The 12,095-nt window shown below is 38.7% G+C and overlaps 1 protein-coding gene across 6 annotated transcripts in view; it reads right to left on the bottom strand.

Moving 5' to 3' along the window:
* Positions 1 to 7,051: 7,051 nt before the first annotated feature.
* The window catches only part of LOC116713200 (signal-induced proliferation-associated 1-like protein 2), a 116,401-nt gene continuing 111,357 nt past the window's right edge, over positions 7,052 to 12,095 (bottom strand). For 5 of the 6 annotated variants that reach the window (XM_032553271.1, XM_032553272.1, XM_032553274.1 and 2 more), the window contains 3 exons: positions 11,749 to 11,866; positions 10,173 to 10,251; positions 7,052 to 9,780 (listed from right to left, as the gene is read on the bottom strand). In XM_032553271.1, coding sequence (XP_032409162.1) covers positions 9,634 to 9,780; positions 10,173 to 10,251; positions 11,749 to 11,866 — 344 coding nt within the window. In that variant the 3' untranslated portion in view covers positions 7,052 to 9,633. The remainder of the gene's footprint in view (positions 9,781 to 10,172; positions 10,252 to 11,748; positions 11,867 to 12,095) is intronic. The other variant, XM_032553273.1, reaches the window with a different exon arrangement.

Here is a 12,095-nt window from a genome sequence, read left to right as displayed (position 1 = left end):
AACTAAATAGAAGTGATTTTAGGTTATAGATTTTTGGTTTGTTTGACTAGTTTAAAGGAACGCATCGGTTGTTTTGACGTCTGTCATGGCGGAGTGGGTGGAGTTCTGGAGACCGTGACGTCACGTGCAAAGGGTCAATAAAGACGCTGTTCATTCTTATGGGATGGATTATTATTTTTTCTCATGGGTTATTTCTGTACTTTTTTTTGTAATGTAAACTTTTCAATACATATTTTAAGCACAATAATATGTTTTAGTTATTGTGAACAAAAATGTTTCTTAAGATTAACCTCTAGACCACATTTTTTAACTGTCATATTTGCAGTGCATTAATGCAAATTAGCTCAAGTCAAATGTAAACAACTCCACCGGAGCAGCTAAAAGACTGATTTTATCAGTCCCCACCTGGAGATAACAACAGCTCCCATTAGCCACACTTCTCCCAGCGTGAGTTTTCCTTTACAGAAGGATGTTTGTTTGCCAGGTTAATCACTTCTTTTACTTCATTTTGCCAAAGAGGAAGTCTCAAAAGCGTGTTTCGTTTGACCTTCAGCGTCTCCACAGCTCCAACTCTCACAAAAAGGATCGATTCCTTCTCCAGTTAAGCTTTTACGGCCTATGATGGATCAGTGGGGCTATTTGTTATTCAGAACTAAACACCCCCATGCTTACACCTTGCATTCATTCATCAGATATCAATATTCCCAGGACCCCCTGCAAGAAATGCTCCACTCAGCTGCCACGGGCTTGGCCAGGCTTATCAAACTTTATGTGATCAATACTCCAAATCAGGAAAAAAAAAAGTTTAAGAGTGGCTCTGAAATCCTTCCTGAAAAGCCTCCTCACAGCTGCAGCTGTTTGCACTGGAAGCAGTCGATTGAGAATCGATAGCTGAGCTTGCTGCTGCTCCGGGGCTGAAAGGACAGGACACAAGGACATCCTTGCAAATGAAGATAATTCACCTGCCCTTGTCTGATCTATTTGTTCCTGCCTCTTTAGCTAATATGCTGGTGAAGCACGAGACGCGGGCCTCCTTTCTTTTCTCTCACGTTTAACACAGGAGGCTTTCTCTGCCATCGCCTCGGATTGATGCAAGATTTGAAGTCACTCTTCCTACAGTGACCTTTCTGGAAAATGATTCCCTTCCCCCTGTTTTACCTTTAAGGATTTTCAAAGAAAGCAGGGAAGCTTTATAATACGCTGCCCTTCACTGGGTCCAGGTAAGAGGATGGTCACCTGTGACTGACTGACAGCAGCAGCAGCCCGCTGGGATGCAGGAGGCAGATGGGGGAGAGAGATAACTCTTTACTGGTTTTATTTTTTTTCTTTGTCTCCTCCTCCCTGCCCCCCTTTTCTTTTTGCTTTCTCTTGCAGCTCCCCAGTGAGTGAGGGGGATTTTCAAAGGGCCGGCAGAGGGGAGATGAGCTGCACAGATAAACAGTCCAGGTGAGAGAGCTTATCCTGCTGGCATGCCTCTCAGGCACACAACACATCAGAGATTCGGTAAGAGCCAATGAGAAAGAAAAGTCGATGCTTTATAGTTTTCCCAGTTTTCCTCTCATAGTCAACACTCGCTAACAATGTGGGGATCAATACGGTTATCATCTAGCTTTCAAGTAACAAAGGAAACAGCACCGAGGCGAAAAGCACTGATAGGAATGACTTGTGAGTATTTCTCCATGTCCACCTGGAAGAGATGCATTAAAAGCCTTAAAAAAATTTGCATCTTTAATTTGTAACCAAAGGCCTGCGTGCGAAGTATCAAACTGTTGATTTCTCTCTGCTGGAAAGATGTTAAGGGAATAATCAGCTTGTTTTGTCCCTGAGAAAATATAAGAAAAAAAAAAAAATCTGCTAAATTTACAGAGATTTGCAATAATTTTCTTGCATTTTTAAAGAATTACCAAATTCAAATTTAAATGTCTCAGTTTGCCATTTAAATTTTCATACATAATACAGTATTATGTATGTGATGCTAAGCTATAAATATGAGCATTATTGGTCGTGACCAAACTCTGTTTTAAATCTGAGTTATGAGGGATTTTTATTTTAGTTATTTGTTTTTCCTCATTGGGATGAGTTGATTGTATTAAATAAGAATCTATTCTTTCCTTTTGTTGAAAACCTTTTGGCTGTAGACGGCTAAAAACAAATAAAGACCTATTTTAATAAAATATTAAAAGTGTTTCATACGTGTTCATAAGTGTTTCATGTTTCATACAGTAGTTTCTGAAGCTGCATTTTCTTTTGAATAATTTAGATATACTCAAATAGGCGAATTTGGGTCCACTGTATAATATTTCCACAACAGAAGGACACTGATCTGCACAAAAGATATTTTCTTTTGCTCATTTTATGTCACTGTGTTGAAGGTATAGAACATTTCGGTCAATAAAATGTTTTCTTTCCTTCCCCTGACATGTTTTATGCAGCAGATATTTCTAACGTATGATGATTATTTCTCAGGATTATATCGGTTTTGCACATTTATTTACTTGTAGCCATGACACTTTGGATAATAAAGATTGCTGACCCTGGGTCTAGGGGCTGAGATTACTAGTAAAAGGTTGTTTGAACCATTTCTCTGTGGATTTGACCAAATGTTTTGAAAGACCCCCAGTGAAACGTCAACCTCTTTCTATGACAGAGATTTTTACTGAAAATCTTCTGATATTTTTAAGAGTTTATGAAATCATGTTCATGCTGAACTTAAATAGTGTTTCTATTTTATCAAAGCACAAAGTTCCAGTTAAATTGTAAGGGGAAAATATTTTTTCTGGCTTGCAGAAAGTGTCTCGCTGTTGCAAGGCAGACTTGGAGAACAAAAAGATGACGCTGTGATCATTTTAAAATGCAATCTCCCTCCCCACAGCTATGGCTGTTTTAAACAGTATAATTAACTCCAGTAGATTGGGTTAATTTTTGATGAACAACCACCTGCATGTTGCCATTTCTTGACTTATGAAAATCAGAACACATCTGTCTTAATTAAATTACATGTTTTGAGTTTTTTTTTTTTTTTACAAGAATAAAGTTGTACGGGAATACGATATTTAGAATAGAAACTTGACCAAAACTACTTGGTAAGAGTATGTGTTTTTGCAGTACTGGTACATTTTCATTTTTTTGTGTAAAAGTACACATCTGCAAATAAAAATGAACATATATTAAGGTTTTTTCCTGCATCTGTACCCAGGTTGCTAATTACAATGGTGCAGCACTTAGAATATTTTTGCCTTTTCTCGTTTATTTTCCAGAAATACAAAACCCAGCTCTCTGTTTGTGAGAAATCTGATACGTGAAGCTGATATCTGGGTCTAGTCGATGAGAACCGCCCCCTCCTTCCCTCTGCACGGTGCCAGCTGTGCTTAAGGCATTCTGAACCCATTCTGGGTAACATGATCCGGACCAGCGTGGAACTCACAGCAGGGGAGCATCTGCCGTGGGACCGAGGAAGCAGGACAACTGTGCTGCAGTCACAAGCTATTATGAGTGATGAGCCACAAATCTGTGTGGCTGCGGATGACCGTCACTCCTGAACGGAGGAGAAATGTCAGCGTTTGTGCTTTTAACCGCTGACACAGGAAGAAATTAGAGACCAAATATGGTTTGTACAACCGGGAGCCCGAACCATCTGGCTGGTTCAGACCGTCAACCTAATGGGTTGGGTCTCAGAGATACAGCTTGTCAGCATATTTTCCGAGGATAATGAAATTCCAGCTTGTCACTGTGTTATTGGATTGGACCGGTGCTTCTGTTGCCACAGCCGCTTGGTTCTCCCTCCAAGCCTCAGTCCATTTTTTATGTTTGTCCAGATTTTTCTCATGTAGAAGACACTTTGCATTTCCATTTAGCTGCTCTGCACCCTGGACCCCTCCCTCCTTCATCTGAAGCAGGCAACACTTTCACTTTGTGCCAGTTTGGGTTCCCATCTGCCGTCCTGGCGCTGAGCACATATACGTGTAGATTAACCACCTCATGACTGCGTGTTGCTTCGGGCCCAACACAGAGCTGGTTGGTGATGTGGAGAGGCTTGACAGGGAGGTCAGGCTGAAACCAGCAACTCCCAGGAGTCTGATCTGCTTTCAGACTTTCAAACAGGCACACATCTCCGCCAAACTCACAAGTAAAGCCATTAGCAGCGCAAATGGCTCTATATCCCACTAAAGTCGAGAAAAACCCTACAATTTTGCGATTACATTGTTTCTATGAAATAAGAAACACAATTAAAATCACACGTGGATAAGTTTGTTCACATAATAAGACATTAAAAAACATGCTGCGCCATCATCCATCATTCTCCAACTTCTTCTTCATGGTTTGCGTCACTGGAAACAGCTCCTTGTTAATCACAACACGTGTGATGTAAAAAAAAAAAAAAAAAAAGTGTTTCCACGGCGGTTTTGCAAAATAATCCAATTTTGGTACAAAAAACTCCACCACACTCCAACACCAAACCTTTGTTTTAAATAAAATGTTTTTTTCGAAATTGGTGGGTTTTCATTTAGAAAATTTATGTTTGAAATATCAAATTGCGCAATTATATTGTGAATGGAAACGCAGCAGTTGACATACGAACTGTTTGGCCTATGACAGGGTGTTCAAAGTGAGGCCCGGGGGCCATTTGTGGCCTCTTTCCTGATTTTCTGTGGGCCCTAATTCAATTCAATAATAAGACAAATTTGATCCCCCAACAAAGGTGGTTAACAGAGATGGTAATTAATTGATGTTTATTAAAATATAAAAAAAAAAGAGGCACAACATGAAATATTTAGCTTTTCATAACCAGACTTTGTTTTCCTTTAATTTTATAGAAAAATCTGACCACACTTATCCAGTGACTTTTACCCTAATGCAGACTTTAATGCATCCAAATATACACTTAATTAAGTTATCAGGCTTGAATACAGCAAATGTTTTCTGAGAGAGAGTGAACCAAACCCTGTTCTTGTGCTGAAAATAGACTAATTTGCTCTGTAATTTCTTTCCAAATGAGTCCCAAAGAATGTGCAAACTGGATGCCTTTATTTTAATGAGGCAAGGATGCAAAACTCCTTCTCAGGTTTTGATCTACACTTCACTTTTCTTCAAACAAAATTAAAATACTGCAAACTTAGTTTATTTTTTGTGATGTTAGCTCTTTAAAAGAGTTAAAGGTTTTGGCCCACATGTTCTTCTGACGTGATAAAAAGTTTGGACACCCCTGACCTATGACATAATGCGGCTGCAAACCTGAGAAACTTTAATAGATTGAGTCACACTTCATCAGCTGGGCAGGAGCTTTTATGAAGGAAGTAGCAAACAAATTTAATTGTTTTTCTCCCCACATCTAGAAAGGCTTATGATTAATTATTTAGCAAGCCGTTGCAAACAGTGAAAGCAACATCTGCCATTTATTTAAAGCCCATCAACTCAGAGGGAATCAAGTCCCAAACACATTATGGTTTCATGTTTCAACTGGAAAGACTTAGCAGCACACCTGCTGTTTACTAAACAGGGGATGAAGAAAGTCTGACAGAAAACAATCTTTGTTCCACGCATCAGGAACAAGAAAAAAAAAAGTGCCTTCGTAAAAATAAAGTTAGCTGTTTGAACATGCATCAGCGTCTTAAGCTTTCCTGCATGAATTTCCCTTCTGTGAAACAAAAACATGAACTCAATAATTGCAGTCAGTGCCTCTAATTTCACCAAATGTAACCTGTTGAAAACTCAAAGCTGTGCACTAAACGATCTGATCTATATGAACAGTTTCAGCTGATTAAACTTCCTCGAGGCACATATGATTTGATGAAATCACCATTCAATTTGAGCAGAGATGACCTTTGACAGATCTTTTAAGCTTTTAAGCCACGATTGATCAGAATTCCTTGAAACCTTTTCATGTGAAAGTCTAAATAATAATCATCGTTTCCATCCATCGTTTATACCAGCTTATTCTTGAGATGGCGAGTCCATTACAATGTCAACACACAAATAAATTATTAAAGGATATAATTTGAAATGTTTGTTGTTGATTTTATGTTTAGAAATCTTGACTGGCGGCTGGATTTTACCTAATAATTTCACTAGATTTCATATTATTTGCGTGTGACGTCACGCTCTCCAGAACTCCGCCAACGTCGCTCTGCTTGGCGCATCGGTTGCTTTTAGAGACATGTCTGAAAACATCTGAAACCTAATATAGCTTCTATTCAGTTGATTTCATTTAAAAATGCTCACAGGATGCTGTCGGCTGTACAAACAGACAAGGATACAAACCAAACTTGTCATCTTATTGTATAACTTTAAATAAGGAAATATGGCGGCGATGGATAGCAACCGTTAATCATAATGACTGTCAGCATCGCGGATTTGCAGCGAACACTTTTACAAGGTAAGAAGATAAACATTCATATACTTTATAAGTAAGTATGATTAGAAAGATATTAAATATCACATTATGGAGAAGGTAGTCTAACTATTAGTAACCATAGAGATAGTGCCGCACCATCATGTAACCTAGCATGTATGGAAAAAACTGGTTAGCATCTTGTCTTTTGTACGTTTTAATTCTGCTCCTGTGTAAAGGGGAAACTCTTTATGACATAGTGATAAAAAATTATGTGGTGTGAATTCAGGCAAAGTCGATCTTTTCGTCAACACTTCAGGGGGGAGGAAGTATGACCCCATTTCTAAGCTAGCTGTTTCCAACTTTTGTAAATCTAACACAGAAGCTGTTTGAGGTGCTTATGTTTTTAAGCAGCAAGAGGGGCCCCTAAGTCAGATTCTGCTCCAGGCCTCATACAGCTTTGGACCGGCCCTGTACAATGAGTTAAACCCGCTGCACTGCGCAGAGATGCTCAACAGACGAGAGCTTTAATTAAATGCTGCTAATGTGATTTTAGTAGTTCTTCCATTTTGTGTCTGTTGAGTTTTTAATAAGAGTCACAGAAACTGTTCTGGCTGCTCAAGTTTATTAATGCAAGATTTTTTATTTTAAAAATCTCAGATCTTTCTTATGCAACATTGCTTAATTTAGATTAGAAAACAAGACACTGCAAATGGGAAAAGGTCTGATTTTTACAACTACATTTATTAAAAACAAAATAAAATAAAAAACAAACAAAAAACAGGAAAACAATCAAATGCGTCCAACATCCCACACCAGGGAGGAGACTGGTAACGAGGAGAGAGATTTTTAAAAGCATACAAACCAGCGATCTGTTCATCTAGCAGCATCCAAATGTTGGAATTTCCAAAATTATTTATATAGTTAAATATATACTTATTAATTTGTTTTGTGGTTGGTTTGATTTTTTTTGTTGTATTTTTGCCCTGCAAAGCAACACAGTTTACAACATACACAGAGCTTTATCTCTCATTAGTGCAGAAAAAAAAAAACAAATAAAGAAGCTTCATAAAATAAACAACTTTAGGTTAAATAAGCTTAAATAATAGTGTTAAATACAAGACACTTCTGTGGCAGTTATGTACAGAAATAAACACATTTGGCATTGTAAGTGTGGTTCACTGGCGTCCGCTCTAATACTCTAGAAACCACTGCATAAGAACTCATACTGCTACACTCACACACACTCTCACACTCAAATGATTTTATCTCAGTGAGCCACAGACAAGGCATGTGTTTATAAAAGAGAGCTGACAGAGAAAAACGAAGAAAAAAATCAATTTACAACCAGTTTTAGGCACAGTCTCTTCCAGCTTTATAAATACATGTCAAAAAAACATCTGCTTCTCAAAAGAAACTATCCACACTTGTGCTAACTTCCTTTAGAAAACAAAAATCCAAAAAACGAAATAAAAAACACAGTTTTGTAACTACCACTTTGTTATTGCTAGGACATTGTGACGGTGAATGGAAACTACTGACAAATATGTGCTGAGGGAGAAAGCACCTTCAAACATCAAAATTACTGCCATGTGAACCTACGTTACAACACAGAGGAGAAAAAAAAAACAAATAAAAAACAGGAAAGTTGATTGAAAACAAACACGTCAAACGTTCAGAACTTCTGTAGCTTTGGGAACGAGAGTTTCAGAGAAAATAAAAGGTCTCGGTTGAGCTACATTCATCCCCTCCCACCCGTCGACACACTGAACATTTCAAGCCCACCATATGTGGATTCCTCCTGGTGCAGGCAGACAGTATCACTTTATTTCGTCTGGTACATTCCTGTCCCTCCGACTCTCGCCTCAAACCCTCTGCTCCCCCAACGTCCGTGAGGGCCAATGCAGCAGAAACAGCTGAGTGACAGTGTGCGCAGAATGATACAGGTGCCTCTCAGTACATTAGAAAAAAAGAAAAGTCGTTCAGTAATTTAATTATGAACAGGGAAACTCATATTGTATAAATCTACCACACAGAGTGATCATTTCAAGCTCATATTTCTATTAATCTTGGTAATTTTGACTTCACAGTTTGAGAATTTTTTTTTTTAACATACTAACAGATATTGACTTCCCTTACAAGTTGTGTAAAGGCTATTGCCAAAAAAGCTAGCAGTTCAAAGAGAGATGTATACAAAAATACTAGTGGAAAGTTGAGTGGAAGGAAAAAGTGTGGTAGAAAGAGTTGCACCATCAACAGAGACAAGTACAGCCATGAGGGAAGTATAAAACAAACCCCAATATAGACTTCTGTATCAAAGCATATTAATGGAAAGTTGAATAAAAGGAAAAATTTTGTGATATCACAGGAGCCAATCCACATGAAGTTTCCACAGTCTATAGCTGTGTTTCTATTTAAAAGTGCAAACTGGAGTTACGAAGATAAATGTACTTGATTGAAACATGCCAATTTAAGTTTGTGATTAAATTGGCAAAAGTTAAAGTGGTTTTTTGGCTGTATTCAAATTAGTATATTTGAAAAATATTTTTTTGCATGGGATCAACAACTGGGTGTTACCACAGGCGGAAAAGACAAAGGAGACAACAGATAGTGGTAGGAGGAGGATGGTACCAAATGTTTTTTAATGACTTATAATGTGAACAAACTTATTCACATTTGATTTGAACTCTATTTCTTACTTAATGAAAACACAGTAATCATGTTTTTTACTGATTACATGTAAAAACCCATAAACATCAAAATTAAAAATTATGCTTGAAATACATCACCCTGTGTGTTTAAATGTATTCATCTAAGTTGCGTCAATAAATTAGCTTTCACAACGTTGTAATGTATTGAGATTCACCCGTACAGTACAGCTGAGTATACAGTACAGTAGACTGACGTGATTTACGTAGGTAGATTAAATGTTGACTACAGTAAATGAGCTTTACATTCCACTTCTGTAAGAAGATCCCAGGACTCAGCGGAGCTCCTTTCCCCTGGAATTACTTTTCTCAAGTCCTCTCCGGAGCAAAACACCATGAGGTTCCCCAAGAGAGACCAGTAACTTTAAAAAGAGGAGCAGAGAGGAGTTCCCCCAAACTATAGTCCAGATCTGGGTTCACACAGTGCAGCACAACATCCTAAGTATGGGGCTTTTAATACTCGTCGTTGTTGTCGTTTTAATGTTGTTTTCATTGTGGATTTATCTGGGAATCTTACATGGGAGTTGAGTGGGTGTACAGGAGGGATGAAGGCCTTCTTTTGCTCCGTCTTTCCTCTGTTTTTCCTCTCTGCGCCGCTCAGGGTTTCTTGTCAATGGTGTGAAAGAACCACTCTGTAAACTTCCTGAGCTGAGCTGCTGCCGTCTGGCTCTCCTCCTGCAGCCGCATGTTGTCCTGTCTCAGGTGCTGCACCTCCTCCTGCAGCATGGCCTTGTCCTCCTTCTCCTGAAAACACACACACACCCAGAACAAGAGGCAAATTAGGCTAACGCACACAAAGGAGCTGATAAAAGCCCCGCTATTAAAAGCACATCCGTCTTTCGTCGATGCGGCGTAAATGAGAAGCATTAAAGTAGCTAAGCAGCTTTTTCCTCCGCTTTGGTAGAAGTGTATTTCCTCAGCACTCTACTGGAAGTGGGGAAACACTGGGCTGGGACACAATAAGGAATGGAAACAGGATATCAAATTAAGTGGATGAGTATGTATTACGCAGACCTCAGGGCACCCATTACTCCATGTCAGCCTGAGTGGCACAGACATGCACTAGCTGCTGGTATAAAAAAAATAAAAATAAAAGCACAGAGGTGCCAGAGCTTAAGAACAAGAATATAACTCACCTTTCTGAGGTCCTGCTGCAGCTGCCTGAGGATGACCTCCAGCTGGTTGACTTTGCCAGTTAGTGTGGACGGGGAGCTGCTGTTGGTTTAAATAAACAAAAAAAAAAAAACACACACTTTTAAGAGACGCATTTTTCTTTAATTTTGAATAAGTTTAAAGTGCAAATATCATCGTATTTTATTCAGAAAAACAAAAAATCTTTAAAGAATATAATATACATAATCACAATCTTGCTTTCTAATGATATAAAAGCTGATAAATTATTTTAAAACAATTTTTTCATAGCGTAGAAGAACCTTCAGGAGCTCACCTCTAATAATCATAACCATCATTAGCATATATATGGATGTTGACACAGGGTTTGTTACACAGAGAGTAAGCACCCACTTTCCTCAAATATACAACTGAGCAGGAAAAGTGAGTGAACTTTGTGACACTTAAATAGGTTTCTCAGTTCGACAGTATTATAAAAACACGACCTTTGACACTACGAAACTACCAGACTGTCAGGCAGTACTATTTGTAAGAGTAATGTTTGTACCAATGAAAGAATATTGCTCAAGCACGATTTTTATTTTTAATGAGCCCCAATAGTAATTTTTTATTTTTATTTTACAATAAGTGTATTGCAGTGTCTGAGCCTAAAAAATAAACATTTCTTTAAACATATATCGCATGTGTAGCAGCTAATGGAAGTGACATTTTAAGGCAAAATCCGAGAGAAAAAAAATTGTGGACGGACTTTCAGGCTGTTTTACATGAAAGATGACATCATCAAAACATGTACTGATTACGTCTAGTAAAGTTAGACTTTTAGCTGCTTCCATTCACCGTTCCATTAGTTTTACACAAAGGAATAACTCTATAAGGTCACACATTCAACATTCATCTGAATGCTGCCAGACTTTTTTTAAAAGTCTCGTCAGATGTGATATTCACCACTCTGATGAATTACATGCTGACTGGGCTTGCCATTGAGTGCCTTTAAATTTCTGAGTACGCTCACTGGTGTTTAACGTCTTGAAGCTGCTGACTTCCTCCTCCTAACTGGACCAATCATCCATATAAATCTTGGTGTTATGAGCCCCCACTGGAGCTGGGAGAATCTGCAGTCACAACTTTCTACTTGGGTGGCCATTAAGTAATGCATTACTGCTGGAGTTTGGTATAATAATCGCTCTTCACCAACTTTTAGCTGCATGCTTGGGTGCCTTGCCCTCACTAGATTTCCTTTATTCTTTTGTAAACACTTCTTGGGAAACTAACTATTGCAAATAAGAAGCTTAAAGACATACGAAAAAGAAAATAAATAATGGAACGCTTTAATTAATCAAGATTGTATTTGGTTTGGAAATATGCTGAGCTGCGGATGATGCAACAGTAGATAAACATGCTAAATGGAGAAACTCTTTACAAGATGCTTTAGGTTTTACTCTAGTTCTCTTTCTTTTCTCTAAAAGGCACACAGTACTAATTCGCAGCTGTTAAGTGTTTTCAGCCAAAAATCCCTCTTTGCTCCTTCCAGGAGTTGTGTTTGCGTGTTTGTGCGCTTGTTGTGCTGTGAATGATGCCTACTCTGCTTCCAGCGCTGCTCCCTCCGCCTCCACCACCCGTCTGGTCAGCTCTCTGGAGATCTGCAGAGCCTCCACCCGCTGCATGTCTGTCATGGTGCAGAAAGACGCCACGCGCTGGTCTGGAAACAGAACAGGTGACCAGAACCGGTTAGATAATCCGTCTTTGATATCACAGCACGAAACCTGAATCATTCGGCCAACATGCAGCTAAAGCAGAACAATGTGAACTGAATGCATGCGTTCCTAACAGGATGAGTGAGTCATTCATGGCTTCAACGAATGGAGCTTATTTAAGCGTTGTTACAAGCCACTTTACTAAAATCTACATCCAGATAATTCCAGCATTTC

Source organism: Xiphophorus hellerii, chromosome 22 (genome assembly GCF_003331165.1).
Source record: "Xiphophorus hellerii strain 12219 chromosome 22, Xiphophorus_hellerii-4.1, whole genome shotgun sequence".
Lineage (NCBI taxonomy): Eukaryota > Metazoa > Chordata > Actinopteri > Cyprinodontiformes > Poeciliidae > Xiphophorus > Xiphophorus hellerii.
This window is presented reverse-complemented; position numbering and strand designations above follow the sequence as displayed.